Raw genomic sequence first — 13,765 nt, 5'->3', positions numbered from 1 at the left:
CAACCTGTGGGTCGGGACCCCATTTGGGGTCGATCGACCATTTCATGGGGGTCGCCAAGCAAGGCTGTCCGCCATTTTTTTTTGTCCGCCATTTTTCCCCCCTTTTCCGGCGGGTGCCTTACCTCCCTTGGGCTGGGCCAGCTGGTGGTCGGCCTGCTCCGTCTCTGCCGCTTGCCAGCTACGCCTCGGCTGGCGCAGGAGGCGGAACCACGCATGCACGGCGCTCCCGGGCAGGGAAAGTCCTTGATTTACGACCGGTTGGGTAGTCCTCGACTTACAACCGGTTTAGTCCTTGACTTATGACCGGTTTAGTCCTCAACTTACGACCGGTTTAGTCCTCGACTTACGACCGGTTGGGGTCACGGCATTAAAAAGGTTGAGAACCACTGCTTTAGCAACTGACAGCCGGATTCGTCCATGGGTGGGTGGGCTTCAGAAAAGGAGAGCTCCAGGGGCTGGAGGAGGTGCTGTAAGTGCTGTGCAGGATATGGAAGTGAGTGGGGCAGCCTTTAGCAGCGGGCAAGAAAGGGAAGCGGGAGATGGCAGAGAAGTGGGGACGTCGGCTGGGCTGACCGGCATCCACAGATGCTTTGCACACCACAATCCGGGGCAGATTTGGCTCTGGCTGGAGGAGGCATCTTTATCCAGATGCGTTTTAAGGGGAAGGGGCTGCTCCACAAAGGGTCTGGTTGAAGGAAGAGGAAGAGACGGAAGGAGCAAAGGACTTTGCTTGGGTGGGTGTGCCACCCTCTCCTAGTGCCCAAGGTTGGCAGCTGGCTTGGGCGAAGCCTCCCGTTCCTCCTCTTCCTCCTCCTGAGTGGCAGAAAGGGCTTCCATGCATGGGACACACAGCCCACCCCCGTCATTCCAGGGGCTGGTTATCCTCCCTCTCCCGACCCTTCTCCCCCCTCTCCCCCAGGAGGGAACGTTCCCTCCTTGGAAGCTGGAGGAGCCTTCTCTCCTTCCTGACATTGCCTCTCCTCTGCACAATTTGGGCCAATTCTGGTGGCAAGCTGCAGAGGGGCCGAGGCTGGTTCCCTCGTTCAGTGTCGCTATGTAAATGCCTTCTAATCCATCAGTTGCCAGACTAATCCATCAAACTGCTCATTAAAGCAGTTCTTACTGCCCTCACCCCTGGCCTCCTGAGGCTGCCGTCTTCTCCGGGGCTCCTGGGAGAAGCTCCACAAACATGTCTGTGCAGAATAATGGCGGAGCATCGGCCAAGGGCCTCGAGTCCTGTGCTGTACAGATTACACAAAAAAGTGTATCTTTAAGCTCAAAACGCCCGTATGCAGATGTTAATAGAACATGGAATCAGAGGGTTGGAAGGGATTTCAGAGGTCTTCTAGTCCAACCCCTTGCTCAAGGCTGGAGACCTTATACCATCCCGGTCAAGCTGTTGTTCAGTCTATTTTTGGATTCTGAACGGCTAGCAGAGCTCCTTGTTTTGGTCTGTTGGTGTTCTGCCTCTCACTGAGGAGCTTGGGGGGGGGGTCTGCAGTGGGCACTCTTCTCTGGTTGGCATGTGCTGAATGGGCGTGGCGAGTCCCACTGTGGCTATTCCGATCAGATGGGATGATCCATCTGACACAGCCAGCACAGATGCTTGGAGCATTTTCCATGCAGAAGCTGAAGCTGGGGGGAGGCAAGGGCTCCTTAGAGTGGGGAAGGGGAACCACTGCATCTCGGTCAAAGGAACAAGCCTCACACTGGCTTTGCAGCGGTGTCACTTTTGAGGAAGCAGAGAGATCCAGGGCTGGCTTCACACTGGCACAAGAGCCCTCGCTTTTTGCGATGAGGGCAAACTCTCTCTCTCTCTCTCTCTCTCTTCCAGAACTGGGCTCCTCCAGGCTGTGAGAAGCTGGGGAAGTGTTTGAAATCTCCCCCTCCCGACCCAAAGAAATGCTTTTGGCTTCACTGAGGGCCTGGCCTTGGCAAACCGCTGTCCGGCAACTGTTGCCACCCACCCTGAGGAAGGTGACTCGGGCTGCTGCTGCTGCTGCTTGTTCAGAAGGAAGCACCACTCTTGCTTTGAACTGGGGCGACTTTACTCTCCCTGAAGTGAGCCTCTCCAGAAAGGAAAAAATGCTTGATGCACTTGCAAGCTGCAGGGTCTCCTTTAGAGGAAGGGCCTGCCCTGAACTGGCTGCAGAGGAGAGATTTACGTCCTCCTGGATCTGAGGGGGCATCTCAGGATCAGCCAAAGTCTTTTCAAGACACAGGTACTCCGTGGCTGGAACCACCCTCTTTTCAGGAAGTGCCAAATCCTTACATGAAGCAGCTTCTGCTACTGTGATTTTTATTTTTTTAATGAATTAGTTTTATATCTGTTGAGGCCAATTTTTAATACTGCTGAGCATTTGTAAGAAATGAAGGCTGCTTATATACTTGAGTGGTTCGGTTGCGTCTTTTCCTGGAGTTCTTTGCCAGAATAAAGCAATGGATGCTGGAAGGCCCTGCCTTTGAAACTGCCGTGACTTCAACGTGAGTGCTTGAAGGGTCCCTCCGGGATGGGAGGAAAGGCAGAGCTGCATCTCTGGAGATGCTCCATCCTCCTCCAGGCCGTGGTGGTCGCAAGGGCGCTTTTCCAAAAGGCAACTGGACTTCCTTGGTTTCAGCCTTTGAAAACGTTTCACTTCTCATCCAGGAACTGAAGGAGTTGACCGAGAAGCAGAACCTTTTCGAGGGAAAAAACCTTCTGGGGAAGCACCTTCGGGGCAGAGCTGCTGCCTCTGAGCTCTGAACTCCGAGCGAAGGCGGGCCGAGCATTTCTTTGGCGGGTGGCTGAGCCTCCTGGAGGGCGATTCCCGGGCGCAGGCAGGGATGGACACATCGCGCCCTTTGGCCGGCCGGTCCTGCGCCCGCCTGGGAGAGAAACGGCGGGAGGGAGGGAGAGAGAGCGCGCCCCCCCCTTTGGCACCTGGGACCGAGCGCGCACCTGGGCACAGCCAGGAAGGGGGCGTGGGGGGGGGGCTCCCGGAACGGCGGATCCTCTCCTGCGGGGGGGCGGCGGCGGCAGCCCTTCCCCAGCCGCACGGCCCGAGGGCCCCTCCCTCTCTTGCCTGGCCGGCCCTCCCCCGGGCTCCTCCCCGCGCATGCCAGTTGCTCCCGCGGAGGAAGGCGCAGCCCTTTCCGCCATGAGCTCCGAGGACGAGCAGAAGCGGCGCCTGATCCGCGAACGGATCCGGGATTTCCCGGACTTTCCGTCGCCCGGGATCATCTTCCGGTACGGGGCCGGGGGCTCCGCGGGCCGGGGGCAGAGCCGAAGCCGCGGCTGGAGCGCCTGGAATGCCCTTTGCCCGGGCCGGCCTTGCCGGCTCAAGCGGAGGGGAATCAGGCGAGGCAATCGCGCCTTCACTGCAGCTCCGAGAGCGGGACTCCCCCGCCGTGGCCCCGAGAGACCCTCCCGGGCCTCCCGCGCGGCAGCTGCGGGCTCTGCCCTCGCTTAGCCGGCCCGTCCGCCGGGCTCTTTCCCACGCGCCGGCCCGGGGCAGGAGCGAGGAGGGTGGAGGAAGAATCCCGAGGAAAGAGCGCGCTTCTTGGGAGGGATTACGGAGTCTCTCGACCGCCGTAGCCCAAGCCTCTTGGCGGCCCCGCTGGCCCTTCCAGGGCTACGTGCGTCCCATTGTCGGGAAGGCCAAACTCGGAGGAGGAAGGAACTCCTGGAAAGGGGGTCTCCGAGCAGTTTCTCCCCCTCCCCCAGTTGAGCGAGTGCTCGCTCTGCCCCCCTCCCCGCCGATACTGTGCATCACCTTGGAAAGCCAAGCAGAATCAAAGCAGGCTCCTGGCCAGACTCCCAGGGCAGCCCCAGGTAAAGCAGGCCCTTCCCTCCCGCCACCCACCCACCCCTTGAATTGTAGAAAAGTGCACCGAGGAGATTCCTGCAGCCTTGTGGCGCCTTTTCCCATCCTTTCCTTCCCCCTCCCCAGGGACATCAGCCCCATGCTGAAGGACCCCGTGGCGTTCAAAGCGGCCATCGACCTGCTGGAATCCTATATTAGGGCCTCCCACAAGGAGTTCGACTTCATTGCAGGTGAGTCAGAGAGAGAGAGAGAGATCTCACCCTCGGTTCTGGAGCTTTGGGGTGGGACACGCTTGGTAAAGACCGAGGCCCCCTTCTCCCCTCCGGAAAGAGCCCAGCATCTGAGGTTCTGCCTACAAACGATTCCCTCTTCTTGCAATTTGATGACGGCTAGTTCTCAAAACAGTCATACTAGGTTAGTGTCTTAGCATAGTGCTCTTTTTATGGATCTGCATTGTCCTGTTTCTGTCTTCCTTGGAGAAGCTCACCAAGGACAGAGAAGTGCGTGTTTTCCCCCAAAACTTCCTTGCCCGCTCCGAAGAAAGTCTGAACTTAGCTTTCTCCTCAGTGTGCCAAGTTTCTATGGAACAGGCAGCAGCACAGGTGTGTTCCCTCACCTGCTGCTTGTAAAGACCCCCTCCTCCCCCCCAGACCTCCTGAGGGACTTGCCCTCTGGGGTGACCCTTTTTTGCTCTGCTCTGCCAGGCCTCGATTCCCGCGGCTTCCTCTTTGGGCCGGTTTTGGCCCAGAGGTTGGGGGTTGGATTCCTGCTCATCCGCAAGAAAGGGAAGCTCCCGGGACCCACCGAATCCATCTCCTACGCGCTGGAATATGGCAAGGTAAGTTTGTGCAGCTCCGACAAAGTTGCTTCTGGGAGTGAAAAGCAGCAGCAAAGTTGCGGGTGTTCCAGCACGAGGTTTTTTAGAAGAGTTTGGACAACCATTTGTCTGAAATGGTATGGGGTTTCCTGCTTGAGCAATGGGCTGGTCTAGAAGACCTCCAAGGTCCCTTCCAACTCTATGTTATTCTGTTAGCGACACTTGGCTCACCTGCTCACAGCCTGCCAAGGGCAACCTGTGGGGTTGGGATGAAAGCCGTCGTTCTCCTCCTTCCTGCAGGCCGAACTGGAAGTCCAGAAGGACGCGGTGGAGCCAGGACAGAAAGTCATCATAGTGGACGATCTGCTTGCAACGGGAGGTAAGCGATGGCTGGCCGAGTGGGGAAGGGGTTAGCAATGGGCTTTTTCAATTCCAAGCTGGGGAGTGGGGGCCTTTGGTTTTTTCAGTGCTGGGCAGCATTCCACAAACAAGCACACCATATCTCCCATCATCCCCAGCCTCCGGGGCTTTCAGCCTCCAAGTTGGACGCGGGCCGTCAGGCAATATCGAGAGCGCCTTCATTTCAGGAATTACAAGTCATTGGGGAAAGCTGGATTCACTTAACAATCATGTAATTCACAATAACTGGCAAAAAAGGTCATAAAATCGGGTGCAATTCACTTCACCACCATCTTGCTTGGCAACAAATTCTGGTCCCAAGTTGAGAATTAACTATATTTTATTGGTGCAGCTCAGAACATGTCCAGTGGGGGTTTCTTCCAGAGTGGGCTCCTCCCATCTCCTCCCCCCCACCCACCCCTCCCTTCATTTAAATCCTATTTTACCATCTCCCTTAATAAGAACTCCCCTTTGTAAAAACTGATGCGCTTATTTGCCAAAAGTGAGCTTTCTCTATCACTTTGCGCTTTGTCCTTGCAACACCAGGACAACTCTTGCAACTTTTGAATTCTGTTGCAAGACAATTGGCAACTTCTGCTGCTGTAGAACATTTTGTGCCATGTGGTGAGGCCGGAGGGAGCCTTAGGGGGAAATACGGGGATTTCCCAGGAGTGCGCAAGTGAACTCAATTGTAAAGGAAGGAGGAGGGGGTGGGGTGAATTCAGGCTGCGGGTTTGCATGCCAATTACTGCCTCCTTTTTAAAGTTCATTTCTATAGCAAAAAAAAGAGGTTGGTCTTAGCAAGGTATTGTTTCCAGTGCTTAAGCACTGCAAAGGATCAGATGAGAGGCCTTCTGTTCCCCATCAATCCCACAAGTGGGGCAGGATCCTTCAAGTCCCACCTCCACAACTGGTAGAGAAGGGTGGCATCTAATCCATACGCCACATGGCCATCGTTGTTGGCATCCAGGGTGATGGTGTGGCAAAGGTGCTCAACTGGGAACAGAGAGACCTCGGATTCCTGAAGGAAAGGCAGGGCCTAAATTTACCGTAATATTTTTCCACCGTCCTCTTGGTCCCCCTAACGGCTCGTCTCCCTCCTTCCCTCCCAGGTACCATGCGAGCCGCCTGTGAGCTGATGACAAAGCTCCAGGCCGACATCTTGGACTGCCTGGTACTCATTGAGCTGTCCTTCCTCAAAGGTGTAGAGGCCCTGAAGCCCTTCCCCCTCTACTCACTATTGCAATACCACTGATGCATTGGGGGTTAGTTCCCCCTGCAGCCTGGCTCCTCCGTCCTGTTTCTGAGTCCTGAACTTTGCGGGGGAGGAGTCCTGCCACTTCCTTGCACGTTGGCCAAACCTTGAGCAATCCGGAAAGTGCTGGGTGTAGTTCCTTAACATGGCACACTGAGTACTTTAAATACAATTCGAAACCTGAATCAAGTGCAGCCAAAGAACTTTGGCAACAGAGCCCTGCTGGTTATAGCCGGGGCACGTGTGGGTCTCTGTTCCTGAGGATTCCGAACACTCATATGCATTAGTGTTCCTTGCCAGAGGGAAAGAGGATGGGCCCACGGCCTCCAGAAAGCCAGTTTGCTGGGTCTTGAGCAACCCAACCACAAAACTATTTGACCTTGACTTCACTCTCAATCCCACATCAGCCCAGCTAGAGTAGAGGCTAAACGTGTCCGTTCATGTAATTTGGATTACTTGGTAGGTGAGGATGTGTGTCTTCCTGTTGTGACTAGAGGGCTCCTTATCTCGCTACCATAGAAATTGCTGGAACGAATAAACACTTCTGTAAAACTATTTGCTATTCAAGACACAGTGCTCTTGTACCTTGCCCTGATGGGGCTCCTTAAGGTCCTGTGGCTCACAAGTCTGCTGTTCTGGGGCCAAAGGGGGCTAAAAGCAGAACTGCTCCGGGGGGGGGGTTGTCTCTGATTTAGAGACGCATGGGGAGCCAGCCTTGGGCTTCTGCTTGCACTCAGGGAGCGGAGGGGGTAGAAAAGTGCTTGTCCAGCTTCAAGTAAGTGGAGTTTAATGCCAAGTTTCATATACAAATCGCCTTTCAAGACAGAACAAGCCTTTCTTTAAAAGAAAAAAAATCGTCCCTCTTTGCTCTCAACTCAGGGACAGGATGTGGGATTCCAACCTCCCCCCCCTTCCTGGAAAAGCAGCCACATCTTTTCCAAACTTCCCAAGAGACAATGTTTTGTGCCTTAAAAAAGTGGTTTGTTGAATCATAGAATGCCCACCCTCCTGTTGTGGCTCTGCCAAAAAGCTTGCAAGTTTTCCGTTGGAGAAAATCCTTCTGCTTAGAACAAAGACAAGAAAAATGGGTATACTCCCCCCCCCAGGAAGTCTATTTTCTGGGGGTCTCCCCCCCCCCCAAAAAATCAGAGTGTCTCCTCTTTCCGCTTTCTTGCAGTCAGCCTCTCGGTTACAATATTGAGGTCCATGGCCTTGTCCAGCTTCAGGTAACTCTCCTGGCGAATGGGAAGGATGCGCAGCCAATCCGGCAGGAGCTCTGCGAAGAGGTGGAGGTGCTTTTCCATCTCTCCTGCAGGGGGAAAAGGGGGTCAACGTCAGAGGGCCATCACTTGTGACCAGGGCCCTCCATGGGCAGGGGTCTTCCCAAACCCCCGGGGAGCCACCGATGGAAGGGGAGGGGCTCTAGGCCCTCTTCCAGGAGAAGCAGCAGGGAAGGACTGAAATCTCAGTTCACGGGACAGCAGCTCTTTTGCCGATCAAATCTGCGCCTGTTTTTCCCCAGCTGAATCTTTGGAAACCCCTCCGCACTAAATCCAACGCAGAGCTGCCCTAGGTGGACCAATCAGCTCAAACTTTGAATGGTTTATCACAGGGGTGTCCAACGTTGGCAACTTTCAGGACTTGTGAATGACATGGCTGGGATTTGTGGATGTAAAGACGTGGCCGGTTGACTGGGGAATTCTGGGAGTTGAAGTCCACAAGTCTTAAGACTTGGGAGAGGACTAGTTGGCAGACCTCTCAGCCCAGGCTCTCTCTCTCTGAACTGGTTTTCCTGTTGGGGTTGCCAAGTCATCTGGGCTGCCAAAGGCGGTTGAGCTTTGTGGTTACTGAGCAACTAGCGGGCAGCCTCCTCCCTTCCCCCGCCCCAGAGCCACCCACCCGCCTGCCTTACCCATGGGCATGAGAGCTTGGTAGCTGTCCATCATCCGCTGGCATGCCGCCTCCATGGAGAGGGCCTGCTTCTTTTCTGCCACAAAGATGTTGCGCAGGATACGTGCCATCTCGGGCAGACGGGTCAGCATCGCCAGCCGCTGCTCCTGCTGGGGGCTCCGTGTCATCAGCGCCTGCAGCTTCTGAGCCTCCTTGGCCCTGACCTGGGGGGAGAGGAGGTGGGTAAGGGGGCGGTCTTGGGCTTTGGTACAGCTGTTTGAATTCCAGCTGTGGGCATCTGGCTCCAGGCAAGTCTCCTGCTTGGAGGTACCCAGCTTTGGTTTTCTTCTTTAGCAGGTTTTCTCAACCTTGGTGACTTTGAAGACCTCTGGATTTCAACTCCCAGAATTCCCCAGACAACCATGGCCTTAAAAGTTGCCATGGTTGGGAAAACCTGTCCTGTAGAGTAGATGTGGCCATGGCCAGCAACTTCTACTGGTAGACTGGGGGGAGCTGAGAAAGGACCCGTCCTCCCACCCCCGAGGCACAAGAGATACAAGCTTAGTTGAAGGTATTGGACCTCAGACAGGTCAAGATGCACCCTGGGAAGCTGGCAGTGCCCTGCGCTGGCAGCAGCCACAGCTGGAGCAGTAGGTAAACTCACCCTTTCTACTAAGGACTGTGAGACGCCTTTCAGGCTGTTGGGGGTTCCGGGCACAGCTGGGCGAGGAAGCTGCGGGGTGGAGGGGCTGGTATCTGCCGTCCTTAGGACCAGGTTGGTTAATGCCTTTTCCATCTGTTTGGGGAGTCCCAAAATGCAGGTGCTCTTTTTACAAATTATTTGCAAAGGCTTGTGGTGTGTAGATCAATCTGGGGCAAGATTGCCAACCCCCCTACACCCCACAGGCTGTACCTTAGGTGTCAGCATGCCTTGTGCCTTGGCCAGCACCTCCTGCGCAGTGGTGACCCTGTCCACGTGGGGAGGCTGGGGCAGCTCAGTGGGCACAACATCGGGCACTTCGTCTACCCGGAAGCGAGGGTGCCAGCGGGTCAGCTCATCCTCCGCTATCACCATTGGAGGGTCCAGAGAAGCCAGGAACGCCTAGCAGGGGTCCAAGCACAAGTCTCAAGATAGGGGAAATGCCACATTCCTGCCCTGCAGGAAGGGGAGGAAGGGGTGCCAAGCTGCCGCCCAGAAGTGCTTGCCTTGTGGTGCTCCTTGACCATGGCGGTCAAGTTCTTGCAGAAGATGCTCCGGCGTTCCATCAGCCGGGAAGCAGTCAGCTTCTCCCCTGGGAGTAAAAGGAGGAATCAACACACAAGAGGAGAGGCTCAGGACCATCCCCCACACTTAGCCCCCACCCCAATCCCGCGCGCTTTAGGGAGGCAAGGAAGGTGGTGGCATCCAGACAGACATCAGCAGGTCCTCATTTCCTAACAGGAGCTGGGGGGAAAAACCCTTTCTTGCTGGAAGCCCAGAAATCACTGCAGACAAACACCAAGATAGAGCTCACACAACGTGCTTAACTTGGGTTTGTAAAGCAGGGCAACATTCCCTTGGTTTTCAGAGGCTTCCGTGTGATGCAGGTGGCCTCCTGCCCAGACCCACCTGCTCCCAGCCCTGGTTCGACAGTCAGCTGGTAGGTGCCTCGCTTGCCTGGTCCACCGAAGGCAGGGATGTTTCTCTCTCGGCGCAGAACGTAAGAACCCGGGTACACCGTTTTTATCTGTCCCAAGTGCTGTTCTTCAAAGCGTCTACAAGACAGGAAGCAGAGTAGTGGGCAATGTCAGCTTTCGGAAGATCACGACCAAACCCAGATCGAGCCCTGCATGGATGGGAAGCTGTGTCCTCACATAAGCCCCACGGAAAGCTCCGGTCCTTGGTCCAAAGCACGGGTGCCCAACCTTCATCACTTTAAGATTTGAGGATTTCATCTCCCGGAATTCCCCAGCCAGCCCTGCTGGGAGTTGGAAGTCCACAAGTCTTAAAATGGCCACGGTTGGACACCCTTGGTCTAAAGCAGGGATAGGCAACCTTGGCTCTTTTATGACTCGTGGACTTCAACTCCCAGAATTCCTGAGCCAGCATGGCTCAGCTTGGAAACCTCTCCCTTTTCCCTCAGCATGGCTGGCTCAGGAATTCTGGGAGTTGAGTCATAAAAGAGCCAAGGTTGCCTACCCCTGGTCTAAAGCCATGCTTGCACGGGTGCCCAGAAGTCCATCCGATCCAGCACCTGAAAGGGAACTCACTTGCGCATCATGTCCTGCACGCCTTGCTTGACCTTGGCAAAGGTGACGGCTTCCGAGCGGTTGAACATCATCGCCACGATGGTGTCCGTGCTGCGGAACATCTCAGCCAGAGCCTTGTATTTGTACGGCAGGAGAAGACCAGGGGGCACGTCTTGCGCGAGGGTGTGGAAGCGCTGGTAGGCCGGCACCTTCTCACTAGCCAGGAGGGGAGAGAGGCTTCACATGGTGGGCTTCTCACGCTGGCCAACTGAATCAGACCTGCTCTCAGGTGATCCAGTCGTGCCAGTGACCCAGCCCCACCTCCGATTGGTAGGATTAGCCTCCTCCCCAGCTCTGATTCAGGATGGACAGAGCAATTTCCCCACCTGATCTCGGCTGTGGATTCTAGATCCTTTCTTTCCTCCTTCGAGGAGAGCTTCCCCTGGCGGATCTTGGATTCCAGCAACCGGGCCCGTTCCAGTCGGCTCTTTAGGTCGCCACCAGATTCCAGATTGGCGGCTCCCCCCTTGATCTTCTGTACCAGGCTATGGATCTTGCCCAGACGGCCCCTCAGCTCCAGGAGCTGCTTTTGGGATGCATCCTGCCCAGAAGGTGGAGATCTCATCAAGGCGGCTGCCTCCTCCTCCCTTTTTGCTGGGCTGGGAGTGTGCAATGAAGCAGTGCCCCCACCCCCTTGCGGAACCCCTGCCTTGAGGCAAGGTGTGAAACTGCATTAGGAGGTGGGGGGAGGAGGGAGGGAGGCTGGCCAGGACACAGAGATGGGGAAAGTATGGTGAGCAGGATTGGCACTGATGACGTTTAGCTCAGGTCTATCCTATAATGCTGGTGTCCAACTTTGGCAACTTTAAGACCTGTGGACTTCAACTCCCAGAATTCCCCAGCCAGACCTGCTATCTAAGACTCACCTTCTCCTCCGGACTGGCCGCAGCCACTGAGGTTCCCCCCAACTTCAAGCCAGGCGAGAGAATCTCATTCACCAACTCCTTTGCTTCCTTATCCAGGGCGGAGGGGCTGGGAGGCCCCAGAGCTGCAGGGCACGGGGGGCAAGCAGAGACCTGAAACAGAAGCAGACATTCGGACCCCCAACCAGTCAGCCCTCGGGTTTCACCCCCTCCCTACGTGCCACAGAGTCCTGGCAGCCAAGCAAATCTGGCCGATGCCTTTAGCTGAGATGGGGCGAAGCAGAGAAGGGGAGGCAGCCGCCCAGAGTCCTTTTGTAGGGGAGACAGGCGGCATAAAAAATGTAATAAATAAACATTATGCCGCTCTCTCAGTGGGCTTGCAGCAGGCAGCCTGGAAAAGTTGGGCAGATTGGCAGGATGGGGGGGGGGGACTGTTTCCGTTCACGCAACCGAGCACTAGCCCGGGGCAGAGGCCTTTGTTGGAAGCAGCTGCGGAGCAGCACCAGCGCAACATGTGGAGACCCCCCCCGCGCCCCAGTAGAACCGGGCTCAAAATGGCTGCGTCCACAGCGCGCCTCGGGGCAGCCCCATCCGGGCAGGGTCCAGCCCAGACCGCGGCTCGGATTCCGGCAGCCGGTTCTGAACTCGCAGCGAGGCGGCAGGCCGTCAATCCGGATCAAGGGACCCCGGAATAAGAGGCTCCGGGGGGGCACTCACCGCCCTCTCCTCCTCCTCCTCCTCCGGCATCAGGAGCCTCTTCCTGGCCCCCCCTCTGGGTGGGCAACGATGCGGCGCGACGGGGCCCGGCTCCGCTTCCAGCTCGGGCTCCGACCGGCGCCTCTTCCTGCTGCGCGGCCCGGCCGGCGGGGGTCCGAAGCCGAGCGGGGTCCCCGGCGGAGCCAGCTGCGGCTCCTGCTCAGGGCCGGCCCCGTCGCCGCCCGGCTGCCCCGCCGCCCCGGGTCCCCCTTTACGCCGCTTGGCGCCCCGCGGCCCCCCCGGGCCGGCCTTGCTCAGCGGGAAGAAGCGGGTCAGGCGGAGCTGCGCCATCTCGCCCGCCCGCCGATCGCTCGCTCGCTCGCCCGGCGCTACAATGTAGCCACTTTCGCGGGCCGCCTAAGCCCCGCCTCCCCTTTTCCCGCGCGGCGCTCTTAAAGGCGCCGCCGCCTCGCTGCCCCGCCCCGCCCCTTCCAGACCCTGCGCCCGCCCCCCCCCCCGGGAGCCTCCGGATGCGCTGCTCGCTTCTGGGCACCCCCGTGGTGGGGGGAAGCTCAGGCGACGGTTGCAGCCGCTGCCAAGGGACCACCGCTCACATTCGGGCTCGGGGCAACGTGGGAAGTCGCCTCAGCGCCTTCGCCTTCGCCTTGCCTGGCTTTCTGCAACTTGTTTGTCTGGTTCAAGAAGGAGGCCGGGTTCAGACGGTCCTAGCCCGAGCCAGCGCACCCGGGTCAGGTCTCTGGAGCCAAGGGGCGCCCTCCCCGGGCCCTCAGCCCTGGAAGGAGCCGATTGGAAACTTTTCTGGCCCTCCCGTACAGTAACTGCTCTTCCCAAGTAGCCTGCCTCAGGCCTGGTTCACACGAAGGACCTGGTCTGTTAGTTTTGGGTTCAGTTCGGAATTTTAACCCGTGTATCATTCTGGAGGCCTTTGCAGAAGAGCCTCTGAACACGCGTCAGGAAATTCCGCTCCAGGACTTATTTCCGAGGAGGCCTCGGCGCCGCTCGCTAGTCACCCTGGGGCAGGCGGGGATGGCTGCTGCCCCCGTCCCTGGAGCGACCCAGCAGGATCCCGGCTGAGGCGGGGTAGCGCTGTGGGGCCTCCGGAGCTTCTGCGGCTGGGAGCGAGAAGGCCGGCCTGGAGTCCAGGTAAGGCCAGACTGACGGGGGGGGGGGTTCATCTGCAGGCGTTAAGATAGCGGGGGAGGCGGCTCCCCACGCAGGGCATGCAGGAGGGGTTTTTTCCCAACCTCGAGGAAATCGCGCAAAGAAAGGGGGTCTTTGCCCCCAGCTGAGGTGCTGCTGGCCGCTTTTGGGCGACACAACGGGGGCTCCTAAGACGGTCTGGAAGCTGAGCCCGAGGGAACCTCCAGGAAAGGGCCGGCTGAAAAGCACCCCTTTCCAGGTCACAAAGAACAGCAATGGGAGCTTTTCAGGACTGCTGATGCGGATGAACGAACTCCTTTCGCCTTAACACACGTGCTGAGCTCGCACGTGGGAAATTAGGCAGGGGGTTGCGAGAGGGCGAAAGCAGATGCTCCCTCTACCGCGGAGCTCAGGTGGGAAAACCAGGTATTAGGACATGGCCGGGAGGAGGATCTGGCCTTTAGAGTAATATAGGGGGCACCTTCGGGTGCGGAGGGGGGGAAGCAGCCCCCGAGGCTCGAGGGTGAGAGCCCGGTCTCCGCCTGATTCCATGCTAAGCAGCCGCCGCAACGCGGGTCAGGGCTTTGGAGGG

At 57.4% G+C, this 13,765-nt stretch overlaps 3 protein-coding genes across 3 annotated transcripts in view; 2 read left to right on the top strand and 1 right to left on the bottom strand.

Annotated features, from left to right (window-relative positions):
* Positions 1-2,387, top strand: part of GALNS (galactosamine (N-acetyl)-6-sulfatase) — a 24,318-nt gene extending 21,931 nt beyond the window's left edge. The window contains exon 13 of the mRNA XM_015811440.1: positions 1,835-2,387. Coding sequence (XP_015666926.1) covers positions 1,835-1,921 — 87 coding nt within the window. The 3' untranslated portion in view covers positions 1,922-2,387. The remainder of the gene's footprint in view (positions 1-1,834) is intronic.
* Positions 2,388-3,110: 723 nt separating this feature from the next.
* Positions 3,111-6,829, top strand: APRT (adenine phosphoribosyltransferase). The gene is made up of 5 exons (XM_015811433.1): positions 3,111-3,226; positions 3,930-4,033; positions 4,508-4,641; positions 4,921-4,999; positions 6,132-6,829. The coding sequence occupies exons 1-5, from the start codon at positions 3,138-3,140 to the stop codon at positions 6,272-6,274; spliced, it is 549 nt and encodes a 182-aa protein (XP_015666919.1). The 5' UTR covers positions 3,111-3,137; the 3' UTR covers positions 6,275-6,829.
* Positions 6,830-7,419: 590 nt separating this feature from the next.
* Positions 7,420-12,363, bottom strand: CDT1 (chromatin licensing and DNA replication factor 1). Its single transcript, XM_029283228.1, has 10 exons — positions 12,288-12,363; positions 11,363-11,441; positions 10,780-11,040; positions 10,415-10,609; positions 9,774-9,919; positions 9,371-9,456; positions 9,078-9,266; positions 8,829-8,960; positions 8,187-8,388; positions 7,420-7,583 (listed from the first exon to the last, which is right to left on the bottom strand). The coding sequence occupies exons 1-10, from the start codon at positions 12,361-12,363 to the stop codon at positions 7,420-7,422; spliced, it is 1,530 nt and encodes a 509-aa protein (XP_029139061.1).
* Between the last annotated feature and the right edge of the window lie 1,402 nt (positions 12,364-13,765).

This window comes from Protobothrops mucrosquamatus, unplaced genomic scaffold, assembly GCF_001527695.2.
Source record: "Protobothrops mucrosquamatus isolate PMUCROS unplaced genomic scaffold, P.Mucros_1.0 scaffold41, whole genome shotgun sequence".
Taxonomy (NCBI): Eukaryota; Metazoa; Chordata; class Lepidosauria; order Squamata; family Viperidae; genus Protobothrops; species Protobothrops mucrosquamatus.
Note: the sequence above shows the minus strand (reverse complement) of the source record. Positions and strands in the feature narration are given on the sequence as shown.